This window comes from Acipenser ruthenus, chromosome 45, assembly GCF_902713425.1.
Source record: "Acipenser ruthenus chromosome 45, fAciRut3.2 maternal haplotype, whole genome shotgun sequence".
Classification (NCBI taxonomy): Eukaryota; Metazoa; Chordata; class Actinopteri; order Acipenseriformes; family Acipenseridae; genus Acipenser; species Acipenser ruthenus.
The window spans coordinates 2,821,167-2,836,406 of NC_081233.1; the positions used below are offsets into that span (position 1 = coordinate 2,821,167).

Below are 15,240 nucleotides of genomic sequence, written 5' to 3' on the forward strand. Positions count from 1 at the left end.
ATAATATAATACAAAAAACTATAACAATAATCACATTTCTTCTCTCTATTTACGAACAGTTTTATTTACACAAATAAAGCAGAAAAAACATTCAAGCCAAAAATAACACATTATGAGGGTAATGGTAAATATTACTAACACAATCATATTCATTTACACACATATATATACACACACACACATATATATACAATTTTGGCCTTTAAAGTTGCAGACAAACACGAAGAAAACAATAAAGGTTCACACAGTACCACAGTACCACTCCCTCCCTCTGACAGCTTCGTTTCACACAGGCTAGAGACTGCCTGGAATAAACATTTCTGTAGGTTTATATACCTGCCTTCCAATAACAGGCAGGTGATAATGATTAAAGGCTGGAGCCAGATGAAACCCATCCTGGCTCCCTCCCGTGGCATTCTGGGGGTTGTAGTCCTGCAGCTCCCTCCTTGAACTACACTTTTTCTCCCTTCCGCTTTTTGAGAGGAAATATTATCTCTGTATTGTCTTCTGTGTTGTCCATCAACATTCTCTCTACAGTTTCTCCATACTGTAGAATAGTGCCCCCTGAAATATGAAGCAACAATGTAGAAGCAACAGATTTAATTCAACATGCTCTAGCAACATATACACCAGTGTCCCCATGGCTTAATGGTGTGCGGTAGTGAAAGTCGAGCTGAATAAATGCAATAGCTGTGCCCTAATTACCAACACACACACACACACACACACACATATATATATATATATATATATATATATATATATATATATACAGTACTGTGCAAAAGTTTTAGGCAGGTGTGAAAAAATGCTGTAAAGTAAGAATGCTTTCAAAAATAGACATGTTAATAGATTATATTTATCAATTAACTAAATGCAAAGTGTCCTAACCAGCACTGAACATACCTCAATTACTGTCCTAACCAGCACTGAACATACCTCAATTACTGTCCTAACCAGCACTGAACATACCTCAATTACTGTCCGAACCAGCACTGAACATACCTCAATTACTGTCCTAACCAGCACTGAACATACCTCAATTACTGTCCTAACCAGCACTGAATGGTGGGCAGATAACGGTCCCTTTGCCACATAGTCCCTTTGCCACATAGTGAGAGCTGTCTCCTTTGGAATCCATTGAGAAAATAGAAAAACTCAACAGTCCAGGGATGAAATTTCTCTCACAACAATGTGTTTTCTATCAATAAAATATGTTTAAAATAATAATTCTTAGTATAAATAATAGTAATAATAATATGAGATGTTACAAAATAAATATAAAAGTGACCTTCAAGTGAAACGAAACTGTTGTGGATGATTAACATTACAATGTTGTAGCTAGGATGCATAGAATGTTGTCTCATATGATGTCACAATGATGTCATAAAGATATCACCATGAGGCTTACTGTAGGTTTAGGTTTTTGATGGCATGACAACCATTTGTTTTTGTTTAAAGTAGATCTAAGGCAAATTCCTATTGATGTAATTGTGTTCCATGGATTGTGACATCACCTCTGTTTGCATCCTTATATCTTTAATAATATTGCATCTTTATTGAATTAGCACCTGTAGGGATTAAAGACGAGGTCAGAAGTGGAGATTTCAATCAAGATGTGTTTATTCTGAGATCTCAGGAGAAGTACAATTCAAGCAAATTGACAGAGTAGGTCTGCCCATAGACATCAAGCACTTCAATATATATATATATATATATATAGTACAAGGGAAAAAAACAATTCCAATTGTTAGGCTAATTTCACTGTCTGCAGCCTTGAACTTTGTACAGAAATGAGTTATTTGGCTTTAACATTCCCCACACTCAAACAAACACACACACATGCTGACTGACTCGAGTGGTTTTGTAGTTAATCTCAGGGATTGCTATCATGCTGACTCGAGTGGTTTTGTAGTTAATCTCAGGGATTGCTATCATGCTGACTGACTCGAGTGGTGTTGTAGTTAATCTCAGGGATTGCTGTCATGCTGACTCGAGTGGTTTTGTAGTTAATCTCAGGGATTGCTGTCATGCTGACTCGAGTGGTTTTGTAGTTAATCTCAGGGATTGCTATCATGCTGACTCGAGTGGTGTTGTAGTTAATCTCAGGGATTGCTGTTATACTGACTAGAGTGGTGTTGTAGTTAATCTCAGGGATTGCTGTTATACTGACTCGAGTGGTGTTGTAGTTAATCTCAGGGATTGCTGTCATGCTGACTCGAGTGGTTTTGTAGTTAATCTCAGGGATTGCTATCATGCTGACTCGAGTGGTGTTGTAGTTAATCTCAGGGATTGCTGTTATACTGACTAGAGTGGTTTTGTAGTTAATCTCAGGGATTGCTGTCATGCTGACTCGAGTGGTTTTGTAGTTAATCTCAGAGAAAGGTGAAGCCTTCCTGTGTGCACCACGATTTCAGAAAAATCTAAATCAAATCCATATTTGGTGTGACCACCCTTTGCCTTCAAAACAGCATCAATTCTTCTAGGTACACTTGCACAAAGTCAGGGATTTTGTAGGCATATAGTCAGGTGTATGATTAAACAATTATACCAAACAGGTGCTAATGATCATCAATTCAATATGTAGGTTGAAACACAATCATTAACTGAAACAGAAACAGCTGTGTAGGAGGAATAAAACTGGGTGAGGAACAGCCAAACTCAGCTAACAAGGTGAGTTTGTTGAAGACAGTTTACTGTCAAAAGTCATACACCATGGCAAGACTGAGCACAGCAACAAGACACAAGGTAGTTATACTGCATCAGCAAGGTCTCTCCCAGGCAGAAATTTCAAGGCAGACAGGGGTTTCCAGATGTGCTGTCAAAGCTCTTTTGAAGAAGCACAAAGAAACGGGCAACGTTGAGGACCGTAGACGCAGTGGTCGGCCAAGGAAACTTACTGCAGCAGATGAAAGACACATCATGCTTACTTCCCTTTGCAATCGGAAGATGTGCAGCAGTGCCATCAGCTCAGAATTGGCAGAAAACAGTGGGACCCTGGTACACCCATCTACTGTCCGGAGAAGTCTGGTCAGAAGTGGCCTTCATGGAAGACTTGCGGCCAAAAAGCCATACCTCCGACATGGAAACAAGGCCAAGCAACTCAACTATGCACAAAAACACACAAACTGAGGTGCAGAAAAATGGCAGCAGGTGCTCTGGACTGATGAGTCAAAATTTGAAATATTTGGCTGTAGCAGAAGGCAGTTTGTTCGCCGAAGGGCTGGACAGCGGTACACGAATGAGTGTCTGCAGGCAACAGTGATGCATGGTGGAGGTTCCTTGCAAGTTTGGGGCTGCATTTCTCCAAATGGAGTTGGGGATTTGGTCAGAATTAATGGTCTCCTCAATGCTGAGAAGTACAGGCAGATACTTATCCATCATGCAATACCATCAGGGAGGCATCTGATTGGCCCCAAATTTATTCTGCAGCATGACAACGACCCCAAACATACAGCGAAAGTCATTAAGAACTATCTTCAGCGTAAAGAAGAACAAGGAGTCCTGGATGTGATGGTATGGCCCCCACAGAGCCCTGATCTCAACATCATCGAGTCTGTCTGGGATTACATGAAGAGAGAGAAGCAACTGAGGCTGCCTAAATCCACAGAACTGTGGTTAGTTCTCCAAGATGTTTGGGCCAATCTACCTGCCGAGTTCCTTCAAAAACTGTGTGCAAGTGTACCTAGAAGAATTGATGCTGTTTTGAAGGCAAAGGGTGGTCACACCAAATATTGATTTGAAGTAGATTTTTCTTCTGTTCACTCACTTTGCATTTTGTTAATTGATAAATATAAACTATGAACATGTCTATTTTTGAAAGCATTCTTACTTTACAGCATTTTTTCACACCTGCCTAAAACTTTTGCACAGTACTATATATATATATATATATATATATATATATATATATATATATATATAGTTTGCACAGTTGGAACATTTAATAAAGTTATAGTTTAGAGGAAGTATTTTGTACTGTTTATTAAAGGTTTATGTTTTGTTTTACTCTGATGATAGCTGCCTTTTTAAAACATACTTTTGTAGAACTTCATCCGCATACAGTCTCAACATTCTCACGGAAGTCGTGGTTAAATCCAATTGTTTCCTTCAGTTTACAGATGTGAGTAAAGCATCGAGGCCAGAAATGCTGAAACAAAAGTGTGATTGAGTTTGGCAAGAACGCATTTCACTCATGCACTGTCTGTGCTACGCAACAAGGCAGTAGATTACGTTCGTATGCAAACCATACTGAAAACTAAACATAAACTGAATGAAAATAAACCAAAGCAAACTACAGGGAGAACAATGCACACTGACTGTCATTGCAGCATGAAACTGTACATAGCAACAACACACCCTGACTGTCATTGCAGCATGAAACTGTACATAACAACGCACCCTGTCATTGCAGCATGAAACTGTACATAGCAACAACACACCCTGACTGTCATTGCAGCATGAAACTGTACATAGCAACAACACACCCTGACTGTCATTGCAGCATGAAACTGTACATAGCAACGCACCCTGTCATTGTAGCATGAAACTGTACATAGCAACAACGCACCCTGACTGTCATTGCAGCATGAAACTGTACATAGCAACAACACACCCTGACTGTCATTGCAGCATGAAACTGTACATAGCAACAACGCACCGTCATTGTAGCATGAAACTGTACATAGCAACAACGCACCGTCATTGTAGCATGAAACTGTACATAGCAACGCACCCTGTCATTGTAGCATGAAACTGTACATAGCAACAACACACCCTGACTGTCATTGTAGCATGAAACTGTACATAGCAACAACGCACCGTCATTGTAGCATGAAACTGTACATAGCAACGCACCCTGTCATTGCAGCATGAAACTGTACATAGCGCATGAGAAAGCAGGTTTCCTCTGCACAAAATGTATTTGGTAGGTTACTTAACTATACAAATGTAAACACGTGAATAAAAACATGGTGCTTAACTGATATAATATGGCTGTATCGTATCAACAGGAAGCTCAACTTAAGTGTTTAATTTTAATCGCGGAAAAACGCAAAATGTATGTTTATTAAGGGAGAATTTAATACAAAATAAAGCCTTATTGCAATTGTCTTTTTTTTGATCATGTTAAACTATGTGTGTGACGTCATTGACCTCAGCTCGGGTAGTGCAGGTTGCTGTTGGAAGTGGTGTTAGTGGATCAGTAGATGGCACTCTTCTTTCTGGTCCAGAAATTGTACCAGGGGTGCCCAATCCTGGTCCTGGAGGGCTGTAGTCCAGCAGGTTTTCTAGGTCTCCTTAGGGCCCTGTCTATACTATGCATTTAAACCGTATTAGTTGGCTTTTAACTCTTGGAAGCCTAATTAACCAGATTGCATTAAGAGTTTGAACGTTGTACTACTTGAATTGCAATCAGGTGACACAGAGAAAGGAACCTGTTTGAGTAATGAGCCAGTCAGGCAGTTTAAAAGCACGACTATACTCCAAAACACTCAGGTGTCAGTACATGAGAAAATGAACCTGCTCAAAACCACACCACTCATTTTATTTATTCCTAAACAAGTTGAGCATCTCTCCAAGCTCCTTCTGTTTGCTTTGTACAAACTCCCGCGTGCGCCGTTCAATTTCCTGAATATCCTTGTCCTTCTGCAACTTCTCCAACTCCTCTTTGGTCTGAAATAATAATAATAAAAAATAAACAAACAAAATAAAGAGCACAATAGTTTAAAAGGGTCACATCATTAATATTAATGCTAGGACCCAGTTTTCAGGTTCTGAACTCTGCTCAAAACCAATCCTTACCAGCTGGACACAGTATCCTCCCTTCTTGTAGCTGACTGAAGACTTTAGACTTCTTCGTGTGAAGAATTTCTCTACGGTGCATGCTATTTTGTGTAAAACTTCATTTTCGTAGGCGTAGACGTTGCCCTTGCTGTCAACCATAATGATCAACTGCAGCCCCTCAGCCAAGCAGGGGAAGTTGTCGATGGCTCCAATGACGACCATCTTCTCGGACTGAGGCAGGTACAGCTCTTGCCAAGCCTCCATCATGTCCTTTCTTCCCCGTAAGACTGTGTTCTTGAGTGCGGCAATTCGCACGCTGTACCCTTTTGGGCACTCTAAGGGCATTTCCATGTGCGTGTGCTTCTCCACCATTGTGGCCAGTTTATTTGGGTAATCTTTGGCTGTGAACAGACAGCTCATTATGAGTGAAAGCATGAAACACAACTTGTCCCACCTATGTGGCCCATACACAAGCTTTAAAAAGTGAAACATCAACTATCAAAACAAATCAGATCTCCATGAAATATAAAGTGATCAACATCTGTCACTGCAAAGTTTAATTTCTATATTAAAAAGGAATTATATGTAATCTCCAGATTTTATTCCAAATGACAACTCATTCTATTGCAGGTTCTTTTTTTGGGCAAACATCGCAGCATGGTATATAGAGTCAGGGGTGGACAAATCACTATTGTGTGGTAGACCGATGGGCTACCAAAAGATAAACTGTGGTAGCCCACCACAAATGTTGGTAGCCCACAATTTTCAGTAGATAAACATTTCCATTTAACGCTATGCACCATTAAAAAAAATGTAGACAATTGTAAGGTGGCAAGGTTCAAAAAAGAAATCCGACATCACTTCTGAGGGCCGCTAATAAAACATATATCACCAGATACTGCCAACGTTTGCTAACAGCCTGGTTTCTGTTATTTAAATGTAGGGAGTTATGTTTGGCAGCACCATTTGTGTTATTTTCCCAGACTTCATCCAGGCCCTGCATTATGGGCGGGCCTTAGGGGGCCTGGCCTGTCCAGTTTAGATTCAGTGCCCCCGTTTCAGATTCTAAATTGATATAAAAAAAATCTATGAGAAATCTTGAATCAAATCAAAGTAAAGCACAATAATAACAATAATTTTAAAATGTCTAATTGCTTCTAGTGTTTGGAAACCCCTTCGTAAGATCGCCTTGTCGGATTGTTTACAAGAGCGTGTGCTTTTTATATTCAGTATTGAATAGTCAGTTGAAAGTAAGCATTACGTACATTCATCACTTTACAGTAATGTGGTGTGTGTGGGAATCTGTTTCAATCTCTGTAGAGGGCCTCCTCACTGTATGATTGTATTCGTTTCAGGTACTGTCACTCAGACACCACATCGTTGCTAATGCGGTAATAGTAATAATTAAAAATAGGGGTGGGCATTATTATAGATATCGAACAATATCGATATCATCAAAATATCAAGACTGTTCTATATTGATAACTTTCAAAATATCGAGTGACAAACTCGGTATAATCAAGTTTATTTTGCATGGAGATCCAACAAACCCTATGCATACCTTGTTAGTCTCGTAGGCAAACACCACACAAGTATTATTTAACCATTTTATTTCATTGATTGGTGTTTTTATTTTTTTTAAGAACCCAATTTAGCAAATGTACTTCAAACCGAAATAGCTATAAAATCAAGAAAAACAACAAATCCGCACTGCTCCAACAGTAAAGTGACACATACATGTGCGTTCCTGTTATAGTGCTCAAAATACATAGAAATACGGGGGAAATATATACCTAAATTTGAAAGCCAAATACCAAAATTGAAACCCCTCTCGGACAGCATTAAAGAGCCCATCCTACTGCAAATCCAGCAGCCAAATATGTATCCACCTGCCACGGCCTAAAAAACAGTGTGTGACACCCTGCAGCCACACATGAGATGTGTTACAATCAATGGGGAGGGAGGGAGGGAGGGGGCAGGTGTACTGTTCCTGGGGAAGGGGGCTGTTCTGCTCATACATGTGTAATGTTTAGTATTGTTGATTTGGCAATACTGTACTTGTAATATAGTCATGCCAATAAAGAACATTTGAATTTGAGACAAGGGGAGAAAGAGACAGGGAAAGAGAGAGACGGGGAGTGAGAGAGACAGGTTGGGAGAGAGACAGGGTGGGAGAGAAGGGGGGTAGAGAGGGCAGGAGAGACAGGGGAGAATGGGGGGTTGAGAGAGAGGGTGGCAGAGACAGGAGAGAAAGAAAGTGAGAAAGAGAAACAGAGAGATCAAAGACAGTCAATGGTCAGAATGATGTGAACCCAGTAGAAACCAGTCACAAATCATCAGGAATAACTTACACATTTTAAGACCGCAGAAGTCCTGAATCCATTTGTTCTCTTCAGGGTCTTGTTTCCGGCACAGGCTGGGAAAAGAGACACACACACACACAGATAAATCACTAAGTTGTGTCTGCAGTGGAATGAGCACTGTTTCAAAACACCAGGGCTGGGTTGCACCAGCTATGTGTAAGTTGTTCCCTAAGTTAACATGTAAAGCCTCTACAAGGTCCTTAGTTCTAACCTCACACAAGAAACCAATGGCTTTCCAAGTGCCTTTAAACTACCACTAGTATTTATTAATTCGGCTGATGCACTTTTCCAAGGCAACTAAAAAAGTTAATGATAAAATGCATATAACTTAGTTGCCTTTGTGAATTGGGATGTCGATACGAAGGGTCTGCCTGCACTCTGCACTGTGTTAATTAGCAATACATTATGTAAGTCAAAGTTCTAGAATGTACATAATTGAATATATACAATTCAAAATGTATGTGTCGGTGTCTCTGTCAAAACCAGCACAACTTGACAGGACAGACACCCATTCCACACTGAAGACAGAATTCAGTAACATTTTCTTCGGTGAAGCTGAGGTATTTTATTCAAATCAAAATGGTATATGTGCTTTAACTATACCTATAGGAAAGTTTATATAAAAATACAACATTAGCAGGGTGAAATATAGATTTTGTATTGGTAAAAGTGTTCTCTAACCCTAGTACTGTCAAGCTCAGAGCTTCCAATCCTGATCCTCCTGACCCCAGTGCCTTTTGGTATCAGTTCCAGCTGAATGCTCAATGGCTAACTGAACACTTATCTAAACTAGTATCTCATTCATTCTTTCTCATTATCCTATTTTCAGGATGAGCACATGGCCTGCAGTACTGCTGCTCCACTTCACTGATGCATTTCCTCCACAGCTGTCCTCTACCATAGTTCTCCATCTCCTCTCTTCCTCTACCCTTCCCACATCTCTCTCCAAACAGTCCTCCCTCCTAAACTAATATATATATATATATATATATATATATATATATATATATATATATATATATAGGCCTTTGTCATTGTTTTCAGCTCTTGCACAGTTAGAGAGTTGCAGTTACCAAGACATTGAATAAACAATCGGCTGTTATTTTGGAGCAGAAAACGATGCAAAATGGTCAATCAACCCAATTATTAGTTTATTGAAAGGTTGGATCAAGTAATTGAGAGCTCAGCTAGGATCAAACCAGAAAACCCTGGGATCAACGTGAATATTTATTTTTCATTAAATACTGCGGATAAAAACAGGAACGCACAAGATCTGTTGGGGTAGCAGATCCTTAGTTTCCAATTCATGACTTTCTGAACACATCATCAATTAATAACAGCGAACACAAAATAAAATACAACTTTCCACCCAGAACTAGACTCCACTCAAGAAAAAGTGTGCCAGTCTTTTAAGAACTTACCCCAGAGCAAATGGATTCGCTTCTCTCTGTGTTGTGACTATGGCAGCCATTTCTGTGTGTACATCCCTTTCAGTAAGAGCACTGCCTTGTTGATATGCCCAGCTCTGACAGCTCAGTGGAATGCTTTTTGAAGTCCTAAAACAATAAAAAAAAAAAAAAAAAAAAAAAATGGGTATGAAACTCAATGAACTCAAGCCTGATCATTTATTTTTGTTGTAATTTACATTCTAGAGACGTGCTGGAAGTAATAGCACACATATGAATTGTCTCCCTAATAACGTGCACACTGTAGTTCCTAAAAGGTCTATCCTCAGCCCGTATACACACACATGCCAATACAGACCAGATTTGTAGTGCAGTGTTTCTCAAACCTGTTCCTGGAGGCCCACTGTGCTCTTACAATCCCCTGTACTGTGCTCTTACAATCCTGTGCTGTGCTCTTACAATCCCCCGTACTGTGCTCTTACAATCCCCTGTACTGTGCTCTTACAATCCCCTGTACTGTGCTCTTACAATCCTGTACTATGCTCTTACAATCCCCTGTACTGTGCTCTTACAATCCTGTACTATGCTCTTACAATCCCCTGTACTGTGCTCTTACAATCCTGTGCTCTGCTCTTACAATCCCCTGTACTGTACTCTTACAATCCCCTGTGCTGTGCTCTTACAATCCCCTGTACTGTGCTCTTACAATCCTGTACTGTGCTCTTACAATCCTGTACTATGCTCTTACAATCCTGTACTGTGCTCTTACAATCCTGTACTATGCTCTTACAATCCCCTGTACTGTGCTCTTACAATCCTGTGCTCTGCTCTTACAATCCCCTGTACTGTACTCTTACAATCCCCTGTGCTGTGCTCTTACAATCCCCTGTACTATGCTCTTACAATCCCCTGTACTGTGCTCTTACAATCCTGTGCTGTGCTCTTACAATCCTGTGCTCTGCTCTTACAATCCCCTGTACTGTACTCTTACAATCCCCTGTGCTGTGCTCTTACAATCCCCTGTACTATGCTCTTACAATCCCCTGTACTGTGCTCTTACAATCCTGTACTGTACTCTTACAATCCCCTGTACTGTGCTCTTACAATCCCCTTCATTCACTAAGAAAGTTTACAAACGAGAGGAGGCCATTCAGCCCATCTTGCTCATTTGGTTGTTAGTAGCTTATTGATCCCAGAATCTCATCAAGCAGCTTCTTGAAGGATCCCAGGGTGTCAGCTTCAACAACATTACTGGGGAGTTGGTTCCAGACCCGCACGATTCTCTGTGTAAAAAAGTGCCTCCTATTTTCTGTTCTGAATGCCCCTTTATCTAATCTCCACTTGTGACCCCAGGTCCTTGTTTCGTTTTTCAGGTCAAAAAAAGTCTTCTTGAATGTTTGAATCAGATCACCGCGTAGTCTTCTTTATTAAAGACTGAACAGATTCTTTCAGCCTCAGCATATAGAGTGCCTGTAAAAAGCTAACATTCTGTTAATTTAAAATATGACATTTAACTAATTTTATAACATCACTTGTCATTTTATTATATTGAACTAAACCTAATTTCGGTACAATTTATGCTATTCCAAACTTTGACACACTGTATATGCTGTATAGCCAGGCTGGCTATAATAATATGACAAGTTATTCACTAATAATAATAATAATAATAATAATAATAATAATAACAACAACAACAACAATCTCGCCTGCATTAGATTGTGAGCTTGGACCAACACATCCTTGGCAGTCTTATGTTGTTGTCTATGATTCACTTTATTTATTTACACACGATTGTGACAGCTGGGCGCGTTGGAGATAGAAACTGACCCCGAAGGTGATGCTGTATTTGTTTGTGAAGTTCACCCTGCTCTAGGCAAGAACTCATCAGAGGTTTGGCACACCGCTTCTCACTCAGTTCTGATGATTTTGTGTCAATACATCTACGATAGCATTATGATCATATTCTAGTGCGGGGGAATGGCACTCCACAGCCTCGAACTCCACATTCGACGTTGCAATGGAGGTATGACACAGGCCCGGTTTTTGGGATGGAACCGCATAACAGTCTCGCGTTTTGATTGGTCCATCTCTGTCACATGAATATGTCGTCACACGAGTGGAAAAGCGTGCAGGCATTTTTAACATTGTGATCAGAGAGAGAGAGAGGTCTGCTTTCCACAACCTTTCCATTAAAATATAATGTGGTATTACGCTGTACTGATATAACAAACTATGGGTAATTACTTTATATGAATTATCATGTTATGCACGAATGTAAGAATTGGCTTTCTGTTGTGGTGTACTTTTTTCTTTCAAGTAGCATATATCTATAATCATTTTTGCGATATATTTTAATATAAAATGTATACACTATTGCAGTTTTGTTAGAGGATACATTAGTTTATCTCTAATGTAATCACAGTTTTACATATAGACTGCCCCTGTTTTCATTTACGTCGCAAATTCTGGGCCGCTTTGGTTTTTAGATAACGTCCCAAATTCTGGGCCGCTTTGCATTTTCGAATTCAGCCCAGTTTTGGGGACTCAGCTGACAGCCGAGTTTCTAAGTCATCCATGCAGTTTACCATAAACTGGATCGTGAATTCATTTGCGAGTAACCCTTAGTACATGAATCGAAGTTAATGTATTTTTTATTCTCCCCAGAAATCTTTTTTTTTTTTTTTATGAAAAAACAGAAATAAAATGTAATGTTAAAAAAACGTATTGCTTATTACATGAAGAAACTACATTGCACTGAAATAGATACGTGAAAATTAATTAAAGCAGTCATTTTCCTTTATTAAAGACTAATAGTGAAAATAAATGATTGTAGTAATTTTTCTTTTACCCTGCCCTTCCCAGTCTTTTCCCCGCCCCTCTTTTGCGCAAAACCTGAACTCCAATTCCCCTCCACCCACGTGTACCACCATGCAACCCCTGCACACACACACCCACCATGCAACCCCTGCACACGCACACACCACCATGCAACCCCTGCACACACTACCATGCAACCCCTACATGCACAGACCACCATGCAACCCCTGCACGCATACACCCACCATGCAACCCCTACATGCACAGACCACCATGCAACCCCTGCACGCATACACCCACCATGCAACCCCTACATGCACACACTACCATGCAACCCCTACATGCACAGACCACCATGCAACCCCTGCACGCATACACCCACCATGCAACCCCTACATGCACAGACCACCATGCAACCCCTGCACACACACACACCACCATGCAACCCCTACATGCACAGACCACCATGCAACCCCTGCACGCATACACCCACCATGCAACCCCTGCACACACACACACCACCATGCAACCCCTACATGCACACACTACCATGCAACCCCTACATGCACAGACCACCATGCAACCCCTGCACGCATACACCCACCGTAGCAATTCTTTGCAAAATATATTTTCGGGTATTCAGCCCCATTCATGTCTATGGCAGTGTTAAAAAAACACATTTTCAGTCATATCTCTCGAATCAGAGCACGTACAACCACCATTCAAAGTGATATAGACTCAGGGGAGCACCCCAAACCACTAAAACGGTGTGGTGGTTCACCCAAAAACTCATGTCATGACGAAAAAATTCACTTTGCCAAGCCGTCCTGGCATCTGAACCATGAAAATGGTGACTCCTTGTGTGGGGCCCCATGGGGCCCCACCACAAAAAAAAAATCAAGTTCCTAACCCCCACAGAACCCGAGATACGCCCTGTCAAAAATGTCCAAAAACTACCCTTTTCTGGGTCATATCTCCATGACCCTGGGGCCTAGAAACTGGGTTGAACTTCCTAGGGTCATGTCTGGGGGCCCTCTTTCACAAGGAGCCATCTGTTTTCAAATGCTACATTTTCAACAAATTTACACATTTTCAGCATGATGGCATGTCAAGGTTGCATTTCCAATAGCTTTTGAGCTCCAGGTTGGAAAAAAAAGTCTAAACTGGTGTCCTTTCTAGCTGGGGACACGTCGCTTGGAGGGATCGACAGGGGCCCCGAGGTGGACCTCCGTACCGATTTTCAAGTCTCTGGGACCCCCGGAACCCACAGGGGGGGGGTTTGGTCATCAGATTATTCTCCATTTTATTGTAACTGAGGTACCGTTCAGTTGAGCGAAAATTGTAAAGGGGTACTCGAGCTGAAACCTCCAGATAGAAGGGGTACAGTTTCAAAAAAAAGTTGAAAACCCCTTACCTACAGTATAAACTATCAGGAATAGATAAGGGAAATGTTAACTAATACGATACAATAGGATTTATTTGAAGTTGTTGAAGGGCACTGGTCTCTTAAACCCAGAAGTTCTGATAAACCCCTACGCCTCACTATATATTGATGGACATTACATAAGCAAATGAGATGTCCTTTTTTTTTTGGTATACCATGTTCCTAAATGTTTTCTGGGAGAGTAAAAAATACATTAACTTTGATTCATGTACTAAGGGTTACTCTCAAATGAATTCACGATCCAGTTTACGGTAAACTATGCATGGATGACTTGGAAGCTCGGCTGTCCGTTGAGTCCCCAAAACTGGGCTGAATTCGAAAATGCAAAGCGACCCAGAATTTGGGACGTTATCTAAAAACCAAAGCGGCCCAGAATTTGCGACGTAAATGAAAACAGGGGCAGTCTATATGTAAAACTGTGATTACATAAGAGGTAAACTAATGTATCCTCTAACAAAACTGCAATAGTGTATACATTTTATATTAAAATATATCACAAAAACGATTATAGATATATGCTACTTGAAAGAAAAAAGTACACCACCACAGAAAGCCAATTCTTACATTCGTGCATAACATGATCATTCATATAAAGTAATCACCCATAGTTTGTTTTATCAGTACAGCGTAATACCACATTATATTTGAATGGTAAGATCGTGGAAAGCAGATCACTCTCTATCTCTCTGATCACAATGTTAAAAATGCCTGCAAGCTTTTCCACTCGTGTGACGACGTAGTCATGTGACAGACATGGACCAATCAAAACGCGAGACTGTTATGCGGTTCCATCCCAAAAACCGGGCCTGTGTCATACCTCTTGCAATGTCGTGACATTCACTGCTAAACCGGGCCTGTGTCATACCTCTTGCAATGTCGTGACAGTCACTGCGTAAACCGGGCCTGTGTCATACCTCTTGCAATGTCGTGACATTCACTGCGTAAACCGGGCCCTTTCCGTAGACAGTTTCTGGATGCTGTAATGATTGCGGCTTTTACACCGAAACGTGAATAGCCCATATATAACTATTTTAAAGACAGTAATGTTAATGTCGATTATAAAATTCTAGTTCCATAACCCAAAGTAAGTTCCCAAAACGCATTTTTTAAAAATTCACAAAGACGTACGCATTACTTTTCCGGCTTCTCCAGATGGACACCTAGACGCTTCCTTTCCACAGCACTAGGACACCCTGAAATTGTGTTAATAAAGCCATACCTTGATTTACATTTTTTCATTTTAATTCATTTTCAACTGCGCATGATCTCACCCATTCGCGAGGTGCTTCACAATAACAACATATAATCCGTTTCTAATCGACAGTCCGACTGCGCTTCCTGTCGACATCGCCTACAGAAACACAAACTTAACCGTGAAAACCACGAAACCTAAATAAATATTTTTATTTAGCTCGAATAACTT

The 15,240-nt window shown here is 40.5% G+C and overlaps 1 protein-coding gene and 1 long non-coding RNA gene across 4 annotated transcripts in view; both read right to left on the reverse strand.

Annotated features, from left to right (window-relative positions):
• Positions 1–44: 44 nt before the first annotated feature.
• LOC131720897 (uncharacterized) lies at positions 45–5,168 on the reverse strand. The gene is made up of 2 exons (XR_009319756.1): positions 4,040–5,168; positions 45–564 (listed from the first exon to the last, which is right to left on the reverse strand). It is a non-coding gene; the product is annotated as an uncharacterized LOC131720897 (long non-coding RNA).
• A 356-nt stretch (positions 5,169–5,524) lies between these two features.
• LOC131720896 (uncharacterized) overlaps positions 5,525–15,240 on the reverse strand; it is a 9,850-nt gene continuing 134 nt past the window's right edge. Inside the window, exons 1-5 of one of the 3 annotated variants that reach the window (XM_059013310.1) lie at positions 15,037–15,055; positions 9,569–9,703; positions 8,136–8,200; positions 5,803–6,185; positions 5,525–5,673 (exon numbers count right to left, since the gene is read on the reverse strand). In XM_059013310.1, coding sequence (XP_058869293.1) covers positions 5,545–5,673; positions 5,803–6,185; positions 8,136–8,200; positions 9,569–9,618 — 627 coding nt within the window. In that variant the 5' untranslated portion in view covers positions 9,619–9,703; positions 15,037–15,055 and the 3' untranslated portion in view covers positions 5,525–5,544. Of the gene's footprint in view, positions 5,674–5,802; positions 6,186–8,135; positions 8,201–9,568; positions 9,704–15,036; positions 15,056–15,240 lie in introns of those variants that run through there. The other 2 variants (XM_059013311.1, XM_059013312.1) reach the window with 2 other exon arrangements.